Source organism: Rhincodon typus, chromosome 22 (genome assembly GCF_021869965.1).
Source record: "Rhincodon typus isolate 14 chromosome 22, sRhiTyp1.1, whole genome shotgun sequence".
Classification (NCBI taxonomy): domain Eukaryota; kingdom Metazoa; phylum Chordata; class Chondrichthyes; order Orectolobiformes; family Rhincodontidae; genus Rhincodon; species Rhincodon typus.
In genome coordinates this window covers 18968592-18995123 of record NC_063353.1, presented here as the reverse complement: position 1 = coordinate 18995123, position 26532 = coordinate 18968592, and the positions used below count along the sequence as shown (strand labels likewise).

Below are 26532 nucleotides of genomic sequence, written 5' to 3'. Positions count from 1 at the left end.
ATTTTTAAGAACAGTATAGACAATATAAAAACTTGAACTATTCTTATATTGAGTTGGTCTCATTTGGTGACAGTATATTGATCCTAAGGGAATCGAAGGATGTGGGAATCAGTTAGAAAAGGGGAGATGCTAGTGAATAAAAGGGGAAGTTCGAGGAACTTTATGGTCTACCTTTTTTATGCTTTTATGAACAAGTATTGGCAATAATTATTAGTGAAGTGAAACTATATATGAGACGAAAGGAAACGCATTTGTTAATGTGAAGATTGTTTCTCCCAGTCTTCCTTATTAGCAAGTGTCTTAGTGTGTAGTTTTGCTTCATTCATAAATGGATAGCACTGGCTTAGAATGATCATTGCCCCGCTAGGACTCTAACCTGTAAGGTCACCAAGAGAAACAATTTTGGGCAGTTGCAGGCAGTTTTTAACAATTAGTCTACAAAACAGAACAGTGCATCTTTCACCAGTAAGCTCACTCACTCATTTGAAACAGTTACAAGGACAATACGTTGGTAACCAGGTGGGCGTAAATGATTAACTCAGTTGGCTGGCTATCCGGTTTGTGATGCAGAGTGACACCAACAGTGTGGATTCAATTCCTGCATCATCTGAGCCTTGCTCTCTCATTCGAGAGAGACAGCTGGTGGTGAGTTTAACCTGAGAGTCATCACACCTCAGTTGACAGACAAGAAAATGGGAGATTTGTGGTAACCTCAGCCATTGTCCCAGAGGTCTCTAATGAGATTGCTCTTATTACAGGCCTCTGGGTCAATGCTGACAACTTTTTTTCCTCGAAACAGAATAATTAATTTTTTGATGCCTGGAGAAGCTTTGGAACCATTGGCCTGGAATTGCTTAATCTTTCTAGACATGTTCTCTCCTTTTGCAGTTGCTAGTTGAACAATAAACAACTCTGTTCAGTATTAATCACAGTAGTATCTTCTTGTCAGCTGTAACAGTTTGATGTACAGCCAGTTAGGAAATTGTTCAACAAATTCAGGTATTTTTGCTGATACTGGCATCACATAAAGAAGGTAAATGATTACACTAATATTAAAGTAATGCACACAAACACTCACATTTACTTCAGAAGATACTTACATAGTCACTTGTTTTTATGCACTGAAGCACCATCTATTCAATTTAGATGCATACACACTAAACCAACCATTTCTTACCAAGTGGCATCTGGTGCTGGAAGCGAAAGTGACACTGCATCAATTTGTGCCTGAGCAGTTCTAATGGTGCGTCCTGAGCAATCCAATGGACTTGATCAGTTTGCAGTGAATTCCTGTACAGAGCTGGGTGACTGGTTCCTGGTGCCTGGCAGACAACATATATGGTTTATCACAATGCATATTCCTACACTTGGGAAGACAGGCTCAAAAAGGGAAGCTATCCCGTGATAGGAAAACAAAATAGGTAGACGAAATTTGACTTTCCCTCAAAGGCAATATATCACAAAATATTTCAATGAATGTACCAACAATAATTGATGAAACTATTAGAATCCTGTGAAAAGGAAGTATTGTGATTTGAATGCATATTTTCATCAATACACACCCCCACCCAGAAAAATGGCGTTAAAAGTTAATGATTTTGGCGCAAGAAATACAAAGGTAGTTGCTGCAGTTAAGTCTTTGGGAGCTAAATTAATGCAATACCTCACTCTCAGATGACTAGAGACATGTGAAAACTTTGTCTAAGCATGTCAAAATTGTTGAAAAGCTTGGCATAAATCACTGTTTTGATTTGAATTGTCTGTCTTTCCGGCTCTGTTTTCAATGTGTCATATAAATTCTGCAACATGTTAGCAATTGACCTACTGCTATTATTAGGAAGGCATAATTGTACATTTTAGAAAATAGTACAAGTTTGCAGAATGATACTTGAATGAAAAGTCCTAGTACCTAGTGTGGTAGGGAGCAGGCGCTAAAGCAGAGATTGCAATAATCACCGGCACAAGGAAAAGAAGCTGGATCGCAGCAAACCACCGTGGGGGGGTGGAGGGTCAAGGAGGTGAGTGAGGCCCAAAAGTTCAGGCTCCTCTGGTTACAGAAACAGAAACAACATTAGAGTAAGAGGCACAGCAGAATTGGGAAGATAGTAGCAAAAGGAAAGGAAAAGAGACACGTTAAACACAACTGGGAGAAACACAAAATTACATAAGCCTCTTGTTGTAACATCTTGATTTCAGCGAGAACCTGAGGCTGTCATACTGAAGAAATTTATTTGCCTTCACACCTGATTCTCCTGCCTTTTCTATACTTGCCAGGTCTACTGGTTCCAATGTCATTCCTTTCTGGTCAGCTAATTGGAAAGATACTTAAATTATGAGAAGAGTTTTTTCTTTGGAAAACCGGAAGTTTCAATATCATCTAACTGAAGTTTTGAAAGTGATAAAGGGAATGATGAAGCTAGATCGTGCAAGTTGTTCGCTACAATTACTCAGCCTTCTGCAATTCTGTAACTATAGAAATTGCAGGACATTTTCTACATTAATCAACTTGAAACACTATCATTGAGAATCCACCTCAGCAGAGAGAAGTTATGTGAATTTAGTCCTAACAACTTCTTCAACAGCACTCCCACTTCCTGAATCCTTGTTCTCTACCATCTAGGAATAGTTTAACAGGTAAATGACACCATCACTCCTAGGTTTCCCTGCAACCATACACCACTGCAACTTGGAAATGTATTGTTACCCCTTCATCATTGCTGAGTCAAAATTCTGGAACTTTGCCACATGGACCACAGTCTTTCAAGCAGGCAGCTCAGCAACCAACCAGCCGAGGGGTGCTCGGCTGGGCAACAAATGCTAGTCTTGCTAGTGCCTTCCTTTATAAAACCATTCAGTTGAAAAATGAGGATAAATTTCATTAATGAGCAAAAAAAAGTAATCAATCAATCTGTGGATCAACAACAAGTGGAGATTCAGAAAACTCAAACATACTGAATCCTTTATTAATTTGAATTTAATATGAGTATACCAAAGCTTCATGGTGCTAAAAAGTCCAATTCACATGTTTCAGCATGGAATTTGTTTCTAACTTTTTCAGTGGGTTCCACAACACTCACCACGAACACATCCCCTGTATTTATGTCTTTGTCTACGACAAACCAGGCATCTCTTTGACCACCTATCCTGGCTCGTTGTCCCAAAGTGAATAGAAACCAACCTAAAAGTTAATATAAAGGCAGTAAATTGAAATGCACTTGGCTATCTTACTAAATCTTTGGTTTTACACAAAGCTTTTTAAGAAATATCTTTAGTTTCTAGTTCTTGATATATTCTGATTGTACTATCCATCTGGAGTCCACTACTGATGTAAACAGAGATTACAATTTCATTGCTTCACTGTGGAATAGAGTCTCAGCAATTTCACGGCCCATTATAAAAAATGTTGATCTGTACATGGCTGTAACTGCTATTATAATCTTGACAATGGTCATCTGACGGTTATAAAGCATTTGATCATTAGGCTCAGAAGCTAAATTGCCCCTTAACCTATTCATCAACATGCAAAGCAGATGACAGCTAAATTCACCAAAAGACCCATTCTCAAAGTTTAAATACCTTTCAGTTTTTCTTTCTCATTTTCATTTTGAAAGTTCATTTAAATCTTAGTAAAGGAAGGCCACATAAGAAAATATAGAGCTGCCAAATACCAAACAAACCAATGCCATGTGTAAAAAATTAATTTAATAAAAAGAATTACTTCCAGGATTCTTCAATTGGTTTTATCAGGCAAAGTGCAGAATAACTTTTTAAAAGTACAAAAATGGTTCACCCCTATAAATATGCTAAGGTAGTTCCATTTGATTGAACTTTTCCAGGTTAAACACTATGTTTATAAATATATCCTTTAATCAGCCACAGTTTTCATAATGTAATAAGCACTAGAACACGTCTCGTGGGAAATTTTGAGAAAGAAACTTGTAGTTTTAAGGAGCTAAATACTGAAATTAACGTTTCAGTGATTTTAAACAGTTTTATTTCATTACGTATCTACCTATGCCATTTATATTTTACATTTAATTTTGTCTGCACATATTTCATCATTGTAAGGAACACCATTTCGGAATAAGATCTGCACCTAGCTGCTTATCCCACTGTACCGTAACACCACAGGATCCTGTACTTTGTTTTTCAAATTAAAGTCGATGCTTTTCAGAACAGTAATCCTTTTTTTTCCACATTTCCAATGTTGCCATTTTAGCGAGCTGCTGTTACATGGCTCCTGTTAGTCTTTTCCCTCTGAGATAAGTAACATAAACCCTTCTACTGCTTTGGAATATCAGTACTTTTAAAAAGAAAATACAGGATTGGACTTTCTTGGTGTTGCACCTGGATTGCCTTGGTACAGCTAACGTGGGAAAATTGGGATGCAGCATCGCTGGCTAGGGCAACATTTATTGCCCATCGGGAAGTTAAGAGTCATCTGCTGTGGGTCTGGAGTCACATGTAGGTCAGACCAGGTAAGGATGGCAGATTTCCTTCCTTGAAGGACCTAAGTGAATCAGTTCGATTTTTGTTTCAACAAACAGCAGTAGTTACACGGCTGTCATTAGATCTTTAATCATTTTATTACATCATTTTGAAAATAATATTAAAATGAATTCGAATTTCAACATGTGCAATGATGCAATTCAAATGCATGTCCTCAGAACATTAGCCTGTGATTCTGGATTACTAGTTCAGTTACATTGTCTTTGCCTACCTCTCCATTATTGGGCACACACCTTCTCGAGAACAATTATGGGTTAGGAATAAATGTTGGCCTAGACAGCAGCACAATGTACAAATAAATAAGTTTTAAAAATAGCGCCCACATGTAGGCTCACCAGTTGCAGTTGTTGAGAAAAACAGGTGCTGCTGCCAAAAGGAGCAAAGAATAATCATTCCATAATGTCTTTATTTTCCAAGCCTTGTTTAGACCAAACTATGACGTGAAGGTGCCAGTATTGGACTAGGATGGACAAGGTCAGAAGTCACAAGAAAACAGGTTATACTCCAACACGTTTGTTTGAAATCACAAGCTTTCGGAGTACTCTTCCTTCGTCAGATAAAGTGCTGGGCTATAACCTGACATTGTGTGACTTCTTGTAAACCAAATTAACCATCAAGCTGCTTTAAAAAATGTGTAACAGAAGAAAATCTGAAATGGAAGACAACTAACTATACGAGTAAAATTCTAAATTTGAAGAATTCTATTTGAAGAAATAGAAAACGTTCAACTTAAAGATAAAAATCATTCTAATTTTCTTAAACAACATAACTACCTTTGTGTGTTCCCATAATTTTTCCATCTTCTATAGAAACGAAGTTTCCAGGGCGAGGTTCTAGATACTAAAAAAAAATTAAGAATGAAATTACTTTGTATGTCCAAAACTAAGATCAACATTTTTTTTCTGTACAAACATTCTGTCAAAATTCAACATTTTGTTTTCTAAAACTCTCCGTAAGGCAGCATTGGGTTTGAATCCAGCCCAAAGTATTTGAGTTAATTTCTCCTCTCTTTTTTCAGGTGCTAAATAAAATGAGTTTTGGTAGTCTGAACCTGATTTCTAGGTGGCACTAATTCACAGCTGTCTAAAATTCAGCACTACTTTAGGAACTTTACTTAAACCAGGGTGGCAGAAATGAGCAAGAGCAACGTCAGATTAATGCTGTAAAATATGCTCTTTACTGGTTTGAGAAAGGATGTTCCAGAGTGGAAATTAGTATTGAAGATACAGGAGAATGTAACATTTGTTACATTTTATATATGTCTACTTAGCTGAGGCCTCACATCTGTTCATTTCGAATGAATTATCATTAGAATGTCATACAGAAGCAGATAAGCATTTTAATCAGTGACACTGACAACATAAATTCCAAGCTATGGGAGAGGCTCGTAAAGCCCGATATCTTGATTCTTATCTGAACACAGACTGGAAAAGTAAAATGAATTCCACTACGCAACACAGATGTTCAATTTTTAAAATGTAATTGTGATTTGCACTTGCCTCAAGAATAAAGTTTTCAAAATTTCTTTCACCTATAAAACAGATTCCCATACTCTGCAAGAAGCAAAACATGAATATTATCCAAGGAAATATTTAATGACAATTATAAACAGATTTGATGATTTCAATTACTTTTGGATAAAGCATTGTTTAAGATTGAAGAAGAAAATAAAATTTAAAAAGTCTTACTTCTTTTCTTTTTAATATATGGTGAAATCCTGCCTCAGCTGCCATTTCCTTTACAATATTTTTCCTCAATTCACCAAGGGGAAAGATGGTATGTCGCAAAGCATGCTGCGATATCTGACTCAGAAAGAATGTTTGGTCTTTCTTTGGGTCAGCAGCCCGTAAGAGTTGCACAGCTGCAATAGCTAAGACAGAACGGCAATAATTTACATTGGTTAGGATTTAATTTTAAATTTTGTAGAATTTAAGATTGACGATACCAACACTTAATTTTAGTACCAACTCCCAGCTTCGGAAATGAATGTATTTATTTCATATCTTACGCAATAAAATATTGCTCTAACTTTAAGGAATACATGTCCTCCTTTTCCTCAAAAAAAATGATCTCTCTTGCCCTGGACACTTACCAACAAGGTTCCATTCTTACTAAAGCTCTGGAAGCTGTTGTCAGATCCCAAATGAGCCACTGCCTAGATAGCTCTTGCTCATATATAATTTAAAGAATAGTTTTCAGCTTAAATATTCCTCTTGCCATTTTTTTTTTGCCTATATTCTATTACTCGGAGCTCGACCACTTAACTTGTCATCAGACATCTCTTAAAATTTTGGACTGGTTCCGACACAAGATTCTTTCAAAAACAAGTTATAATTATATGGTCTTTGGTGAAAGTTATGGCTGGATTTTCTCATTTGCATTTAAATAGTGGTGACGAGTGGGTTATGGGGTCCACTTCACCATGGGTGAGTTTTCTCAAGCAATCTTCTGCTTTTTACCTCATTAGTCATGCAACTGGGATGCTGGGTGTATTTCTTGGGAATCGGTCATCGCCGAGGTGTTCTGACTTCCACACCTCCAGTGCCATATTTAAATCCCAGCTGCACTGTCTTCAGAGGCTGCAAGCCGGGAATGACACCTCACACTGTGCAGCTCAATGTTAATCTCCAAAGAGAGGGCCCCAATGAAAGGCAAGCTCACTTCCCACTTCATGAAGTGAGATCTGGGGATGTTGGTGGATGGGACGGTGGAGAGGAGTCCTGCCGTCTTCCTAGTGGACCACCATAAGAGGCTATGCCACCAGACACAGCCATGCTGGATCCAAAAAAGCAGCACGGCTCAGTGTAGTGTCCCCGTATGAACTGGAACACAAAGCCATGCTGCAAGATCAATGATCTTCTGCATTCACAGGGGTAAATGGCACCTCCTGTCTCTGCTATCTCACCCTCTCAGGGCTAACACATCCTCTAACTCTGCCATTGCTCACAGACCTCACTAAGGCTATAGAACTACAACTGTCAGTATTACATGCATCATGTTGAGTCAAGGGCTTTCACTCAACCCATTCTCTGAAACAGTTAATCCTGCCTGCCCTCTGCACTTTCTGTTCACTGACTGGGGACACTTTCCACATCACCACTAACTGCTCTACATCCAACTACATTATAATCAATCTTGGCTCTGTCTCTTTGCTGGACAAACTGGCCTACATCTTGGACAGCACCCCAAATGACCTATGTGAAATCCCCTGACTGCATGAACTCCTGGACAGCTTGACTTACTGGACTGACTGTGACCAGTCCCCCAAACTTGAATAGGGCGTTAAGTGACTGTGACTATAGTTATGCACACTTTCCCTTGCTTTTTAAACATCAATATTTGCTTGAAGTAAATTCAATGTGTTTTCCTCATAAACTGCTGGTTCATACTGCAGCTCAAAAGAAGGGTGCTGTATGGCGATGTCCAACCGCCACCCCACAACCCTGTCTCATACATTTATCGTTCAGTGCTCTCCATTGTCAGAAGCTGCCTGCCTCTGCACTAAAGTGGGTCCACTGATCCTCCTTCGGTTCATACTGTAACTCTTTTCAGAGATTACCCAGTTTTGTTATCCTTCATCATTGTCCTCTTCCAATCATATCGCATTTACCATTGTCTTGTTCGTGATTTCACTGTACATTGATCTACTTCCTTCGGTTGTTTTGTTTTGCAAACTACAAACTCCTTGTAATTCTATGTCAAAATTGCTACATCTTTATCTCTAAGTGTTTTGACAATACAATAAAAATATTCCTTTTTCAATTTTCCAAAAGCATGTTTGTTTTAACATTTCAATTCACATCACTTTATACTGTTTTATTTCTTATGGTGCGATTACACAACTCTGAAATATCAGTGCAAAGCAGTTTTATTTAGCACCAATTTAAACTGTAAATGGTATTTGAGTCATAAGTCAGCGCCAGAACGAAGTGTCATCTCATTCCACTCCACTCCAGATCAAGTCAGGCTTTGACTCTAGATTAAAATGTAAGAAGTTTAGCAGAGAGTGATTCACATCACAACTAAATTGACCCTAAATATATTTTCTGATCCTTTTTATTATAATTCCTATGGAAATATTATCCCAACCTGTCCACCATTTCATCCCAATTTAAATAGCAATTGCAGTTTAGTTGTAATCTTCTAATGACATGTCTTCCTCATCATTGTGGTGAGGGAGAGAATAGAGAAGTGAATAAGCTCCACCGACGGCATCTCTGCTAGGTGGCGATGTTCGTATGTTTAAGTTCTGGTAATAAAAGATCAGGGTCATTGGCCCTCTTTTGATTAATGTGAACAGACATCTCAATTAAAGGATATTGATTTGCTGATTATAAAGTAATATCTCCAGTAGTACATGTTCACCGTTTAATCGTTTAATCAACAAATTTGTAAAATCTGAATGGAAAACATTAGTAATTTGTTCTGACAGTCCGTAATTTAATTATTTGTATGTCCAGATCCCCAGGAGTAACACAATAGATTAGATGTAATTACAACGCGTCCTAATTAAATTCTTACTGAAGGAACGTTTCCTTTCATCGAACACTACATCAGGACAGAATAAGGAACATGTAGATTTAAAGTCCTCCGCTCACCATCCTTACTGTGGTTACGAAAACTATCTTCAGTTTTTCTGATATATTTTTGTTGGAAAACCTCTTCATCATGCTGTGATGTTCTCGCATAATGACCAGTTGCCATTGCATCTGCCCCTAGTTCAATAATAAAGATATTGCTAGTTATATAACTGATGCATATTTTGAATTTCTCTTTGGTTATACTTAGGAAAACACACTTTAACCATTAAATGAGATAAAGAAAACAAGTCTTTACAACAAGATACGTTTTTAGAAAAACACCATTGTCAATTTCATTCTATATTGCTCGTTTCCCCTCTTCTTTTCTCATCTTACCCTAAATGTTAATAATTCAATTCCCCTCCCACCCAGTCATTTTGCCTGTTGTGACTTGATCTTGGTTTCCACTGTGAAACACCACAGAAGACTGAATGATTGTTAATAACAGGAAAAAAAAAGTGAAGCAGCAGTTGTCAAGTCAAATGCTATTAATTATTCAATAGAATAATGAATAAGGCCATCCTTATTAATTAATGGTTATTAATGTCAGTTTACTGTTGAACATTTACAGCTAATTTTAAAGAAATAACACCACAATTGTGTATGCATATTTTAAAAGAAACAAAAAATCAATTAATGGTAGCTAAGATGAAAGATTACTGCCCCTGCTATTCCAAAGTACAGGGAAGTGCATAAAATTGAGTATTTTACTGGACATTTTCGGACTGAATTATAATTAATTCACGAGCGCATGAAATGCTTTAATGCTATATATAAATGTCATTCTTAAGCATCCAGTGAATGCATAAGCACTTACCCAGGATTTCCACAGCAAACTGCAATAAATATTTAAATTTAATATTTTTATTGCACATGATATCAGGGTTTGGAGTCCTTCCCATTTCATACTCCTTTACTAAGTTGCTAGAAAAGAAGAGAAAAGAAAATCAACATAGCTTAATTCATTCATGTTCAGGCAATGCACCTTCCTAACATGAAACTTTACACTGTAGCATCTTAAAATTTAATTACTTAGATTAATTAGAGCTTTGAGGCACATTCTGAAATGCATGACTACATTTGATTGTGTCATGCTACACAACAATAAAACTTCCCCAGCATCTCTTTTGTAACCTGAGAAGCAAGACATGATGAGGGTGGTGAGAAAGTAGGATCCCACAAGGATCAGCACAAGGGCCACGTTGTTCACAATTTATATTAATGACTTAGACTTTGAAATCAAAAATACAATTTCTATAGTTGTTGATTATATCAATTTTGTTTTGGGGGTGGGAACAGGGATTGGACAGCCAACCCAATGGTCAACACTGAGGGGAAGTGCAAAAGGTTGCAAGATATTAATGAATTTTAAGACTGGACATTTAATTAGCAAATGAAATTCAAGATGAATAATTGCAAAGTATAATGGTCTGGATTAAAAAAATAGTCAAGTCTCATATTACTTGGAAAACAAGATTCTAAACCATACAGAGGAGCAAAGGGATCTGGGAGCACAAACACACAAATCAATGACAGCATAAGATAAAGGAACAGAATTAGGCCATTCGGCCCATCGAGTCTGCTCTGCCATTCAATCATGACTGATGGGATTGGGAAACACATTCTCCTGCCGTCTCCCCATGACCCTTGATCCCTTCGAAAACACATTCACCACCCTCTGGCTGAAGAAATTCCTCATCTCAGTTCTAATGGGTCATCCCTTCTCTCTGAGGCAGTGTCCTCAGCTCCTCGTCTTCCTACTATCAAAGTATCATCTTCATGTGCATCCAGGCCTCTCAGTATTCTATACATTTCAGTCAGATTTCCCCCACCTCCATTCTTCTAAACTCCATTGAGTACAGACACAAAGTCCTTAACCACTTCTCATATGTCAAATCCTTCATCCCTGGAATCATTCTTGTAAACCTCCTCTGGACCCCCTCCAATGCCAGCACATCTTTGCCTAGATATAAGGCCCACACTGCTCACAATATTCCCAAAATAACTCCATAGAAGCCCATATCCTATCACCAAGTCACTCTTTATTTTCACGTGGAAAGTCCTTGACACTGATTCAGTTTCCTTAGAGCCAGCTCTCAGAGTGAACAAGATGTCTGATGTTCCTGTTTTTATCTGTCAGCAGGGCTCTCCGATTGGACAGCCCCAATCAAGGAACTCATATTCTATGATGCCCACCTGGCTGTCCTCATTACAATCACTACATCCCTTCCCCCATGAGTCAGAGGACATAAGCAGATTTCTTTTTTCATAGCTCTTCCTGTGGCGTTTTAGCACTGGGTCAGGTTCCTCCAACTCTGCCTCAGATATGGGCAGCATGCAATGCGCAGTAGCTCCCCTCTTGTGCCCACTGCATCTCAGAAGAAATTCATTGTCCTTTCAGGCCGCAAAGATATTGAGGTGACAACGTATGCCTGTGTCCATCTCAGATAACGAGATATCATCAATGCTTGACAGAGTTGGAAAACCCACGGGTTCTGGAACAGTCAGAAAGGCAGTCAGACATGTTTTGCACCTGCACCCTTTGCAAGTTTGCAGCTTTCACATGGTTCACGCATTTGTTCAAGACTGTCACTGGACCTGACCTCATGTCAATCATGCCTGTTACCCATACAGGGCTATTCCTGTGGTTCCTACAACAAACTTTGAGCCCTGGAGTAAACAGTCTCTCTCACTTAGAGGGGTCTTGTGTCCACCATTGACAATTAATATTTTTTGTGGCATTTATTAATCTGAAGCATTAGTTATAAGCAACGTTCTATAGTAGTGTTGTATCTCGCAATGCGCCTCTGAATAAAAGGTCTATGCACGCTGGCAGACATCATGCTTCCCCCTATAAGCTAATAATATCAGATCATTTTTATGCATTGTTGAGATTAGGTTTTAACTGGAACTTGTCCGAGACTCACTATGTAAAAGCACCATCGCCCAAGTCTAGTACATTATATGTTTGTTATCGTCACCAATGGCCTCACTGGCATCATCTTGCTTCTTTTTTGGCTTTCTTCAAACGTCTCTCAGTCGACATCTCAATGTTATCCATCCATCCAATTTTTCTTCTGTTTTTAGCTACAGTTTTTCTTTCAACTTTTGACAGGAGAAGACCGTCAGGTTTTATTTTCAATGCCTGCTCTTGGCCACCTTTCTCTCTTAATTGTACATGACAACTCTTTCAATTCCAGAACACCCACTTTGATCTAATGCATTCAATTTTCTTGCAGTGCATTCAGAAATACAGAAACTAGAAAATTACTCTTCAAAATAGTCATTACACACGTGTGTATTAAAAATAAAGACAGAGTTGAAAACTTGTACGTTACCTAAAGACTTCATGCCAATACTCTTTCACGTAAGAAATCTGGTGAAAAGGGATGTTGAGCATCTTACAGACTCTGAAGGCATCTTCACAGTCCTGATTACCAGTGCAAGCACCGTGTTCATCTAGCAAGTCCCAGTTCTTCATAAAGACACCAGTCACTTGGTAGCCTGGTGAAAACAAGTTGGATTCACTTTTTCAATCTTGTATCACTTGAGAAGTCATATGCCTTCCAAATAAAATACAACTACAAATACAATGAAGAGATTACTCCAGGAAAGCAATTCTTTTCTTCAACTGAAAATCTATAATAAAATAAGAGGATCAATAATTTCCAAATCCGCAGGATAAATATCAAGATTTGAGAAGCTGCTCTTATAGTACGAACAGCAGAGTTTTGTAAAATAAAGTGTGTGGTTTATAAATGACTTGTAACAAAAGCTTTGCACGCAGTTTAGAGAGATCATATCACTGATTTTCTCAGAACAAGGCAAAGGTCATCACCAAATCTGATATGTCCCATCGGTCCACAGTACATTACGTACAGAAACTTTCATGTGGAGGAGAAAAATGACCAGAATGTGGCCAGGTGATCATGTTTCCATTGCTGGAAGGCTCAGCTAGTCACTAAATTAGTTCATTAAATTACAGGGGTTGGGGGAAGTCACAGGGTTCATTCTTTTGGCTTGTGCAATAGTTTACAAGTTTGTGGAAGCCAGTTTTGTCCTTGATAAACTAAGAATTTAGGCAATGCACTCTATTGCACACAGAACCAAGGAGTGGTGTTTTAGGAAACATGACACCGGTTAGCAAGTTCTGGAATGGCTTATTGGCATAATGCCTAATCAGTAATGGAAACTAAACATGGTAGTTATAATACTTCATCTACAGGACATGGTTCAAATGCACAATACAGCACTGAACAAGATCAAAATGACTGTAAAGCATGAATAAATCTGCCCTTCCAACGTCAAAGGTTAGTGTCCAATGAATCATTACTCTTTGCCTGAATATAAATTGATTTTCCCAGCAGTTACATAAAACGTATTTATTGCACCAGCTCATTTTGTCAGTACTTAAATATATTGTCATAGTTTTTCACACAAAACATACAAATTGAAAACAACAGAGCGCTCTGGTGGTTAGCTGGAAAATAATTCCAGATGGGAGAAAAAGCTGAACTCGTTCATACACAGTTCAATAGTTTACCAGTTACAGACTGGAAATCACAGCCAATATTTGGTTTTCAGAGCTTTTTACATAGTCACAATGCCTTGCACATATTTTAGAGGCCATATAATCGATTTTCTCAGACCAAGGCAAAAGTCATAGCCAAGACAACAAGGTGCAGAGCTGGATGAACACAGCAGGCCAAGCAGCATCATAGGAGCAGAAAGGCTGACGTTTCGGGCCTAGACCCTTCATCAGAAAAGGGGGAGGGGAAGGGGGTTCTGAAATAAATAGGGAGAGAGGGGGAGGCGGATAGAAGATGGATAGAGGAGAGAGGATAGGTGGAGAGGAAAGAAACAGGTCGAAGAGGCGGGGATGGAGCCAGTAAAGGTGAGTGTAGGTGGGGAGTTAGGGAGGGGATAGGTCAGTCCAGGGAGGACAGACAGGTCAAGGGGGCGGGATGAGGTTAGTCGGTTGGAGATGGGGGTGCGGCTTGAGGTGGGAGGAGGGGATAGGTGGGAGGAAGAACAGGTTAGGGAGGGGGGACAAGCTGGACTGGTTTTGGGATGCGGTAGGGGGAGGGGAGATTTTGAAGCTTGTGAAATCCACATTGATACCATTGGGCTGCAGGGTTCCCAAGCGGAATATGAGTTGCTGTTCCTGCAACCTTCGGGTGGCATCGTTGTGGTACTGCAGGAGGCCCAGGATGGACATGTCGTCTGAGGAATGGGAGGGGGAGTTGAAATGGTTCGCGACTGGGAGGTGCAGTTGTTTATTGCGAACCGAGCGTAGGTGTTCTGCAAAGCGATCCCCAAGCCTCCGCTTGGTTTCCCCGATGTAGGGGAAGCCACACCAGGTACAGCGGATGCAGTATACCACATAGCCAAATCTGATTATGTCATGTTGATCCATAGTACATTGTGTACACATTGATTTTTACTTGGGGAAGAAAAATGACTACAGTAATCCACATTTTAGTGTTTTACTAGTTTCACAAACTGTTAATGACTCTCAAGCTAAATACATGAGGGGTAAAACAACTGGATTATGGCAGAGAATATTACTAACAAAAACAGAAGTTGCTGGAAATGCTCAGCAGGTCTGGCAGCATCTGTGAAGAAAAATCAGAGTTAACATTTTAGCTCTGGCGACCCTTTCTCAGAACACTTCACCCAGTTCCAACACTCTCCCTCCACCTGGACCCCTGTCCCTGGCCTTGATCTTTTCATTGAGAACCATCGACGTGACATTGGTCACCTCAATTTCCCAGCCAAGTTCTGAGGAAGGGTCACCGGACCTGAAATGTTAACTGATTTTTCTACACGGATGCTGTCAGACCTGCTGAGCTTATCCAGCAACTTCCATTTTTGTTCCTGATTTACAGCATTCACAGTTCTTTTGGTATTTATTTTATGGAGAATATTACTTTCTATTCAGTGCATCCTGTTAAATAATGCATTTCAAGAGACTGAACGAACTTTAAAAATAATTGCACATTCATGTCCGAGTCCTATAGAAATGTAGGCAAGAAGATGGAAAATGGAAGATAGAACTTTTCCTCCTTCCAAAGCAGTTCTCTTACAGTTACTTACCTACACACAGTTTCTAGATTGAGCTCAAAGCAAACTTTTGCAGGTTCAAGGCTGTATTCACAGAAATTTTAAAGTAAACTAATTGGCAGAAATAGCCAGGAGTTTTTTGATAGTCTTATAGGGCTACATGTACAGTTTAGTTTATAAAGGTGATTAAGATTATGCATCTTTGAAAAGAGCAGAGAGAAGGTTTGAAACCAACACAATTTGTAACACTGAGCAGGTATATTTAGGTGATAAAAGATCATCTGTTTATACCGTACAAAACATGACTGGAAATGCTATCAAGAACAAAGATATACAAATGCAAAATGTAAGATTCTCCATGTCAGCTTGTTTAAAAAGATATATAAGCAATGCACAACTTCACAAACATGCTTTAAACATTGTTTGTGGCATATTCTATTCAGTACTGGAATGAATTTGCTATTCATCAAGATAAATGAAAGAAAAAAATCAACATACAGCCAGCCTCAGCCATCGTGAAGTCAGATGTGCCAAGTAGTAAACTGCCTTCTACTGTTTCACAATGTTGAAACTTAATCTCGAAAGACTACAGTGATACTTCCATTTCTCACACTAATTATCCTTCTATTTTCTGTCAGTAATAATGATAATTTATTGTAAAATGATGTGCACTATTGTACCACATGCTTGTACTTACTGAAAATTGGATTAACAGTGTCACTCACCTGAGTTAAGAAAAACACAAAACAGACCAGATGCCATGGAACTGAACTGGACAAAACTAAGGTCAAGGATGAACAAAATACAATACCTAACCTGTTCAGGCAGACTTTCATTCTACAGAATTCAATGAGGGCCTTAAAACTGAATTAAATAAGTGTCACAGTATAGTTAGTTTAAATTGCCAGAGCCTTAGCATGGGAAACCTGCCATCTATATCTTAGTCTATTCTGTAAGTGACTTAATGACAAACCTGAAATGCTAACGTTATTTTTCTCTCCATATTTGTGTTCGACTTGCTGAGTGTCTCCAGCATTTTCGGTTTCCATTTCAGATGTGCAGTAGCTGCAGTATTTTGCTCGTTTAAAATCTAGCAAGACTGTACAATGATGTTCATAACACACTGAAGCCTTGAAAATTGTAAATAAAGCAGAGAAAATGAAACAGTAAAAGGCACACATTGCTCTAAATTTCTTTGTTCCTGCTTACAGACTCGGAGTCACACAGCACGGAAACAGACCCGTCAGTCCAACTCGCCAATGCCGACCAGACATCCCAATCTGACCTAGTCCCATTTACCTGCATTTGGCCCATATCCTTCTAAACCGTTCCTAGTCATATACCCATCCATGTGACTTTTAAATGTTGTAATTGTACCAGTCTCCACCATCATCTATGGCAGCTCATTCCACACACGGACCACCCTCTGCGTGAAAAAGTTACCCCTCGGGTTTTTTTAAAATCTTTCCCCTCTCACCTTAAATCTATGCCCTCTAGTTTTGGACTCCGCCATCCTTTAGAAAAAGAGCTTGGCCATTCACCAGATCTATGCCCCTCATGATTTTATAAACCTCTGTAAGGTCACCCTTCAGCCTCTGACGCTCCAGGAAAAGACGCTCCAGGAAAAAAAGCCCCTGCTTTAGGTATCTCACTGGCTTCCATCATCTATTGGCATTTTAGGCAAGTTGCTGTACTATCATAAGTTAGCAAGATGACGAGTCTTGACAGGATATTTAATGGCATAAAATCACCAGTGCTACAATGTCACATACCATCCATATATATAGACTTCTTCAACAGAAAACTGGAATGGGAATCATAACTGAATTTCCCCTTAACTCCTAGTGGCCCTTAGATCAACAAACATAGACAAGCCTAGATCACACTGGGACCTTCTTATGCTAAGCTACTAACTTAACAGACAACCAACCATCAGGGCAGACGGCTGCTGGAAATTTCACCGCTTCAAATTCACGTCTAGGTTTTGAAACGTTATTATGCTATTCTTGAGCTCCCTCTGGTGGTGCCCTAGCCGTGAAACAATCAAAGCAACCAGTTTAATCTGGACTCATTAATTTTCTAAATGCAGGACAGAAACAATCAGGCAGCCACAGTTCATTAAAAAAAAAATACAAAAAGAGATCAGTTGGTGCGGAACTAATGATGAGTGATGAAATTTCACCCTAAAGAACACAAAGCGCTCAATAGACGTTATAAATTACTTGTCAAGAATGTGCAGAATGGGACTGGTATCAAGCAGTGGAATTTGTAGAGTGGCTCTAACAGAGAACACCCCAAAACATTTCACAGCAGCAGTATCAGACAAAACCGGATACTGAGACACTTGAGAAAACATTAGTACAAAAGCAAAATATTGCAATACTGCTGGAAATCTGAAGTTTAAAAAAAAGCACAGCAAATGGTGGAAACATTCAACAGGCCTGGCATAATCGGTGGATAGAGAAACAGGGTCACTGTTTGAGGTCTATTGCTAATGGACTGCCACAGACCTGAAACATTAACTCTGTTTTTCTCTCTCCACAAATGCTGCCAGGCTTGCTGACTATATCCAGTAAAACCTGTTTCTGTCAAGGAAATATTAGGATAGATGATACAAGTTTTATCAAAGGCTAACACATGAAGTTTGCCCTGATTGCTACTGCTGGCATCTCATTGATATCTGCCACCTCTTGTCAGTTTGTGACACAATGCAAGGGTTGTTTGAGGTAGTTCACAGGCATTAATACACTTCTGTTTATGCTGCGTTGAAGACCTATATAAGGGTCAGCAGTCAAGCTGTACCACTGTAGAGTCTTTACAGGAGATGTGTTTATAGCATGATAGGGATAAGTATAAGTTACATTACAATTCAGGTTATATTACTGGAACTTTCATCAGATACAGAGAATACATCTGTTCCCTACAATGGTTTGTGCATAACTTCCCATTTCCACCCAAACACTATGTGTCACATCAACACACTAAATGGAGCTAAATACAACTTCACTATAAATTATTTCCAAATCATTACCTTATGAAACCCACTTTACAGTGCGTGTTAAATAGCATCTAAGAGGAGGAGAGAGACCTGCTCCAGACGAGAGTAATAACATCCTAGAACAGGTGATTGGAAAATATATTGACTATCATTGTTGGAGAAACTCTTGTTCTGGAGTGGTAGTGTCCCTACCTTTGAGCAGGGAGACCCAGGTTCAAATCCCACCTCCTCCACAGGTGTGTAATAACATCTCTGAACAGGTCGATTAGAAAATATTTACTCACATTATCTAGGTCCAAATAAGGCTGTACTTAAATTTTCAACCAACAGACTCGCAAATGAAAGGTCACTGACCTGGAACACTGGGTGAAATCTTAAATTGGACTGAAAAGCATGTGTTATTGTGAGATGTATAACAGGATCAGGTGACAAGAGCAGCAAGGTCCATCTCGATTGTCATCAAGATTATCTCGCTCCACCTTTTACGCTTTACACAAGCAGTGCGGTGAAATTCTCATTAGGCAGCAGCAGGATGCCAACTGACACGGGTTGTTGCTTATTAAACACCTTGTTAATGCCACAAATTGCCTCATTAATATTCAGCCTCCAATCTTACCAAAATCACCAAACAAGCTCAGGAAAAGCTCCAGTCTGAAAATTTCTGAAGAAGGGTCCCGACCCAAAACGTCAACTTTTCTGTTCCTCTGATGCTGCCTGGCCTGCTGTGTTCCTCCAGCTCCACACTGTGTTATCTCTGTCTCCTGCATCTGCAGTTCTTACTATCTCCGAGTGAGTTATAACCCCACTGCGCAGCCTCTTCTAAAGTTGTCCTCCTCCTTCCGGCAAGAAATATAACTGTTCTTGTTTCAAGTAATTCACTTTTCAATATAATAATTATGTGAGCAAAGTGTTAAACAGGAATACCCTGCATTCTATGGATGCTATCAATTAATCTTTACACATGTTGTATGGCAAAGGCTAAGAATCAATAAGAAGTGTAAGTTAATTTTAAACAGACCACTAAACTGTTAAAGAATCTCAGAATTCAGGGAGACTGTTCAACCCACTATGCACATGCTAGCCCTCTGCAGTAGTCAGTGAGTGCCACTTCCGTGCCTTCTACCCATTGTCCTGCACATTTCTCCTCATCAGATAATCGTCCAATCCTTTCTGACTGTCTTGAAAGCATTTGCCTCTACCATGTTTGCAGGCAGCACATTCCTGATCCTAAAAACTCAATGTGTCAGACGGATTTTCCTCCCTTCGCCATTACTTCTCTTACGAATCACCTAAAATCTTGGCCTTTTTAGTTCTCAATCAATGGGAACCAATGGGAACAGTTTCTCTCCATCCTGAATACTTCTTTCAAATATCTTCCAGACCGGATTAGTCATCCTCAACAAGTGTGAGACCATCAACAAAATGCAGGCAATTCTTAATGATGGGTGCAAATTTGTATCCATTTGACCTGCCTCTCATCATTACAGGACAGCCTTACTCCAAAGCAAGCTAACAGCACATTTGCTCAACTTGTATAAGTGCAGTGGGAAGTCAGTTGATATATATGAGAGGGTTTGTTCATATATGCACGTGCTGGAACATGGCACACAAAAGCGATGTCACTTTTACTCCCAACCTCATCTGCTTAACATGAACTGCCACACGATTGAGCAAAATCGCTATGAGCAAGTTTTCCACATGCAAATGAGAAAAAATCCTTCATTGTGTAAGGGCAATTTAGCGCTTGCATATTGATAGCAATGCAGCATCCATGTGTTCATTTGACATTGCTAGCCTCTTCACCAATGTACCACTCACGGAAACCACAGGCATTTGAACCACAGCACTATTTCATGGTGATCTAGACCTGCTACCATAGTGTGAATCAGCAGTCATCGAACTCATGAACACAGCAATTCGTGAAATTGGGTTTAGCGTTAATAACATCACAAACACCCAAATAAATGGGATTCCGCTAGGCTCAGCTCTCAAACATCTTTGTTGAGTACCACAAAGAACAGGCCTTCAATGGAATGACACCTACTTACCTGCCTTTGCATATTTCTGATATGTAGATGATCCATTTTCTATATTTGAATCCACTGCTGCATGTTAGAGTTTCCTTACATGTCTTAATGGGTTGTTACTGCACACAAAAACAGCTTTGAAATGAACAGTCTAATGAGCTCCCTTTTCTCAATGTCCCAGTTGAGAAATCAGCCAAATGGTCCTCTACTGCAGTCTTCTGCAAATCTAGCTTCACTGGCTAATTAGGAATCCTACAGTTCCATGTACTATAAGATTAATCTTCTTGGCAACCTTGTAAATAGGGCCCAAGTCATTTGCCCATTGTGTAAGCTTGATGCTGAATAGGGTGCATCAAAATGACTATCCCGATCAGATCTGTTCTCATTGAACATCACAAAAATTCACAAATAGGCCTAGGGCAGTCATTTTTGGTTCTGAGGAGTCCCTAGTCTATCTCAGACTATATTGGTAGATAAGCCTGAGCAACAGGTGAAGTTATAGCTGTTTCACAATGCTAATACACAATGGTAAGTTAAGCAGTATTTGCTACTAACAGGATGCTGCTGTCAAGCCAAAAATCTTCTGCCTGTCACACAAATGAGTTATGTGGTCTATGAATTTCAGTATCAGTGTGGAGGTTGTACATCCCAATCAGTGGCAGATCATATCAAGCAGCAATGACTGACCATATCCAACCAGCCCATACTGGCAAAACTCAACACAGAATCCAGCATTAAACGTTATTCTGTAACTGAAAAGCATTTCCCACATATCCTGAGTGTGAAAAGAATTAAACAGACAACGAATTTAAAGTTGGGCTTGTACCTGTTGGAAGGTACATAAATTAATACCCAGAACCCTGCTGTCTGCAGACTGATATGTGGTGTATGTACATGCCATTTCAACGCAACAAATTAGATGACAGCTACTGTGTGGTTCATTTCTCGAGATAATGCATTGACCAGAGTCAATTATTTATAATATAACAGAGCTTGACATTCACAAACATACAAACAAGGAATAAAAATAGGCCACTGAGCCCTTTAAGCCTGCTCCACCATTCAATAAAATTAAAGCTAATCCGATTCTGTTTTGGAAGCAGAGGCTTAGACTGGAAAAGTGAATAGCAGTTTTCATACCTTTATATCTCTCTGAAACTCCTTTGTTCCAAAAAGAACAACACCAGCTTCTCCAACCTAATCATGAAGCTAAAAGCTCATCCCTGGAATCATTCTTGGTAATCCCCTCCTTGTATGTTACATCCTTTTTATAGAGTGTTGGTACATGAATAGGAAAGGTTTAGAGGGATATGGGCCAAATGGCACTAGATTAATTTATGATATCTGGTCAAGTTGGACCAAAGGGTCTATTTCAGTACTGTACAACTCCACAGATTTATTGGTCAATGCACTGACTGCAGGAGTTGGGAGGTCATGTTGCGGCTGTACAGGACATTAGTTAGACCACTAGTTAGGCCACTTTTGGAATAATGCATTCAATTCTGTTCTCCCTGCTATAGGAAGGATGTTGTGAAACTTGAAATGGTTCAGAAAAGATTTACAAGGATGTTGCTGTGGTTGGAGGGTTTCAGCTATAGGAAGAAGCTGAATAAGCTGCAGCTATTTTCCCTGGAGTGTCAGAGGCTGAGGGTTGACCTTATAGACGTTTATAAAATCATAAGCGGCATGGATAGGGTGAATAGCTAAGTCTATTCCCCGAGTTGGGGAGTCCAAAACTCGAGGGCATATGTGTAAGGTGAAAGGGAAAAGATTTAAAAGGGACCGAAGGCGCATCTTTTTCATGCAGAGGGTGGTACATGTATAGAATGAGCTGCCAGAGGAAGTGGTGGAAGATGGTACAATTACAACATTTAAAAGGCATCTGGATGGGCATATGAACAGGAAGGGTTTAGAGGGATGTGGGCCAAATGCAGGCAAATGGGACTAGATTAATTTAGGATGTCTGATCAGCATGGACAAGTTGGACTCAAAGGTCTGTTTCCATGCTATACAGCTCTGTCATTCTATAACTCGATGACCAGAACTAGATGCAATGTTTCAGCTGTGGCCTACCTAGAGCTTTATGAACATTCAGCATCTTGTACTCAGTGCCTCGTTTCAGTACTGGTTCAACCACCAGGTGGTCACAGGGTGACAGGATTTGTGGGCAGCACATTTGTCATAGTGACAAAATACTGAACTGAAACTTCATAGAGTTTTAAAATGGAACGAGCAACTTTCCATAAGTGTCCAGAGCACTCTGAACATAAAGCTTTTACCAACCCAGAATATCTTCATTCAGAAATTTTAAAAGGAACTCAGGATTTGAGAGAGATTCAGTGCTTCTTAAAGAACAATACAGCACAAAAATAGACCCTTCAGCCCTCCAAGCCTGCACCGACATACTTTGCCCTTCCATATTAAAACTGTCTTCACTAACAGAATCTGTATCCCTCTATTCCCTTCCTATTCACGTATTCATCCAGGTGCTTCTTGAATGCTGCTATCGTGTCTGCTTCCACCACCTCCTCTGGCAATGTGTTCCAGGCTCTCATCACCCTTTGTGTGAAAAACATGCCTCACACATCTTTTTTAAATTTACCCCCTCACACCTTGAACCTGTATCCCCAAGAAATTGACCCCTCCACCCTGGGAAAAGGCCTCAAACTTTCTACTCTATCCATGCCATTCACAATCTTATAAACTTCTATCAGATCACCCCTCAACCTCCTGTGTTCCAGTGAAAACAAACCCAGTCTATCCAACCTTTCTTCATAGCTAAAATCCTCCATACCAGGCAACATCCTGACAAACCTCTTCTGTGCCTTCTTCAAAGTATCTACGTCCTTCTGGTAGCGTGGTGACCAGAGCTGTATGCAATACCCCAAGTGTGGCCGAACTAAAGTTCTATAAAGCTACAGCATAACTTGTCTATCCTTGTACTTAATACTTCTTCCAATGAAGGCAAGCATGCCATAGGCCTTTTTTTTTTACTAACTTATCTATCTGTGCTGCCACCTTCAGTGATCTGTGGACCAGCATGCCCAGATTCCTCTGCATATCAATACTCCTAAGGGTTCTGCCATTCACTGTATAATTTCCACCTGTACTTGACCTTCCAAAATGCATCATCTAACATTCGTCCAGATTAAACTCTATCTGCCATTTTGTGCCCATGCCTCCAACTGGTCTGTATCCTGTTGTATCCTCTGACAATCCTCCTCACTATCTGCAACTCCACCAACCTTTGTATCGTCTGCAAACTTACTAATTAGACCAGCCACATTTTCCTCCAAATCATTTATGTAGATCATGAACAGCAAAGGTCCCAGCACTAGTCCCTGTGGAACACCACTAGTCACAGCCCTCCATTCTGAAAAGCATCCTTCCACCGCTACGCTCTGTCTCCTATGACTAAGCCAGTTCTGTATCGATCTTGCCAGCTCATGTGGCTTCATCTTTTGTACCAGTCTGCCATGAGGGACCTTGTCAAAGGCTTTCCTGACATCCATACAGACAACATCAACTGCTTTTCCCTCAATCATCTTCGTCACCTCCTTAAAAAACTCAATCAAGTTGGTCAGACATGATCTCCCCCACACAAAACCATGCTGTTTATCGCTAATCAGTCCATTTGCTTCTAAATGCTTATAGATTTTGCCCGAGAATCGTTTCCAACAATTTCCCTACGACTAATGTGAGGTTCGCAGGCCTGTAATTTCCTGGATTATCCCTGTTACCCTTTATAAACAATGGGAAAATATTAGCTATTCTCCAGTGCTCTGTATCCTCTTTGGCCACAGGCGAGGTCCCAAATATGTCTGTCAATGCTCCAGTAATTTGTTCTCTTGCCTCACTCAATATTCTGGGACAGGTCTCATCAGGACCCAGGGACTTATTTACCTCAATTATTATTTTTTTTTTTTTTTTTTTAAGATGCACAACACCGCTTCCTTTATAACAACAACTTGGCTTAGAAATTCAACACTCCTTTCCCTGAGATCATCCTCCACCAATCCCTTCTCTTATACCAACACAAAATATTCATTTAAGACCTCAGCTACCTCTTCTGGCTCCACACATACATTCCCTTCTTTGTCCTTGAGTGGGCCAACCCTTTCTCTGGCTACCCTCCTGTTTTTTTATAGAGATATATAAAAAGCCTTGGAATTCTCCCTAATCCTGTCTGCTAACAACTTTTCATGGGCCCTTTTAGCCCTTCTAATTCCTTGTTTAAGTTCTTTCCTACTTTCCTCATATACTTCAAGGGCTTCGTCAGTTCCAATCCTCTTAGACCTATGTCTTAAACAGCCACCTCCAATCAACACTCTCCACTTCCTGCCTAATATTGTTGTAGTTCGCCTTCCCCCAATTTAACATCTTCACCCGAGGACTACTGTTATCCCTAACCATGAGTAATTTAAAACTCGCGCTATTATGGTCACTACTCCCAAAATGCTTCCCCACTGAAACTTCAGTCATCTGTCCAGGCTCATTTCCCAGAACTAGGTCCAGTATAACCCCTTCCTTGGTTGGGCTGATTACATACAAAAGAGATCTTCTGCGTCCATCTGAGAAGTTTAATCAAAACATGGAACCACTCCTTCAGTACTGCACTGGAGTGTCAGCTTTATGATTATCAGATATTGGAGTGGTACTTCATCTTTTCAAAGGTTAGAGTGCTACTAACCAAATTACAGCTGACACCCAGTCTTAATGATATGCAATTAGCAGTTGAGGCATTCTCTTTGACAGCATATAATGAAAAGGAAATACCCCATAAGAAAACATGGTGGGAGAAAAAAGTACATTGTTTCAGGGTTTGACCGTAAGACCATAATATATAGGAGTAGAATTAGGTCATTTGGCCCACTGAGTCTACACCATTCGATCATGGTTGATATGTTTCTCAATCCCATTCTCCTGCCTTCTCCCCTTAACTATTTATCCCCTCACCCATCAAAAACCTATCTATCTCCGTCTTAAATACACTCAATGACTTGGCCTCCACAGCTGCCTGTGGCAATGAGTTCCACAGATTAACTACTCCCTGGCTGAAGAAATTCCACCTCAGCTCAGCTCTAAAATGCTGTCCCTTCACTCTGAGGCTGCGCCCTTGGGTCCTAGTCTTTCCTATTAGTGGAAGCATCTTGTCCACATCCACTCTATCCAGGCATCAGTATTCTGTAAGTTTCAATCAGATCAGACTCAGAGTCCTCAACCACTCCTCATATGACAAGCCCTTCATCCCTGGGATCATTTTTGTAAACCTCCTCTGGACCACTCCAATGCCAGCACATCCTTCCTCACATACAGGGCCCAAAATTTCTCTCGATATTCCAAATACGGTCTGGATCTTTAGATTTCCACAAATCAATTTCATACCCCAAATATTTAACTTACTTAGAATTCTAAATCCATCTGCCTTGTATAAGGCGAAAGCAATGGAGCAAACTTTCAGATCAAATCTGCTGCTTTTGTTCACTGATGCCCTTCAGGATAAGAAGTCTGTTGACTCAGTCCAGTCTATATTTGACTCTAGACCCATTCTACCATTACCATCAAGCCAGTAGATCAATCATGGTTCAATAAAGAGTGCAGGAGACGTGCCAGGAACAACACCGAATAGACCGAAAATATGAAGTGCTAACCTGGTGAAGCTGAACACAGGATCTTCCTAAATAATGGAAAGAAGCAGTTTGCAATAGACAAAGCTAAGAGATCTCACAGCTGACAGATATGATCAAGCTCACAAGTCCTACTACTCTCTTCATGACTGGTGATCAATTCTCCTCCTATCATTTTGATGGTTGAGGGTTCAAAAGGACACCAGCACCAATGTTGATGTCACCTCATAGGCACTATTAAATCAAAGCTTAATGATTTGAAAGTCTAATTGCAAATACTACATATTAAGTGACTGATGCAGGGATAGGCAAAGGCACTGTCTTTTTTATGTATTTACTTATCCTGTTGAACATAGAACATAGAACATTACAGCGCAGTACAGGCCCTTCGGCCCTCGATGTTGCGCCAACCTGTGAAACCAATCTGAAGCCCATCTAACCTAAACTATTCCATTATCATCCATATGTTTATCCAATGACCATTTAAATGCCCTTAAAGTGGGCGAGTCTACTATTTTTGCAGGCAGGGCATTCCACGCCCTTACTACTCTCTGAGTAAAGAACCTACCTCTGACATCTGTCCTATATCTATCACCCCTCAATTTAAAGCTATGTCCCCTCGTGCTAGCCATCACCATCCGAGGAAAAAGGCTCCCACTGTCCACCCTATCTAATCCTCTGATCATCTTGTATGTCTCTATCAAGTCACCTCTTAACCTTCTTCTCTC

At 39.8% G+C, this 26532-nt stretch overlaps 1 protein-coding gene across 1 annotated transcript in view; it reads right to left on the bottom strand.

Annotated features, from left to right (window-relative positions):
• Positions 1-26532, bottom strand: part of trmu (tRNA 5-methylaminomethyl-2-thiouridylate methyltransferase) — a 38567-nt gene that overhangs the window by 2843 nt on the left and 9192 nt on the right. The window contains exons 2-9 of the mRNA XM_048610167.1: positions 12428-12593; positions 9907-10013; positions 9108-9224; positions 6198-6379; positions 6009-6062; positions 5283-5349; positions 3078-3178; positions 1178-1322 (exon numbers count right to left, since the gene is read on the bottom strand). Coding sequence (XP_048466124.1) covers positions 1178-1322; positions 3078-3178; positions 5283-5349; positions 6009-6062; positions 6198-6379; positions 9108-9224; positions 9907-10013; positions 12428-12593 — 939 coding nt within the window. The remainder of the gene's footprint in view (positions 1-1177; positions 1323-3077; positions 3179-5282; positions 5350-6008; positions 6063-6197; positions 6380-9107; positions 9225-9906; positions 10014-12427; positions 12594-26532) is intronic.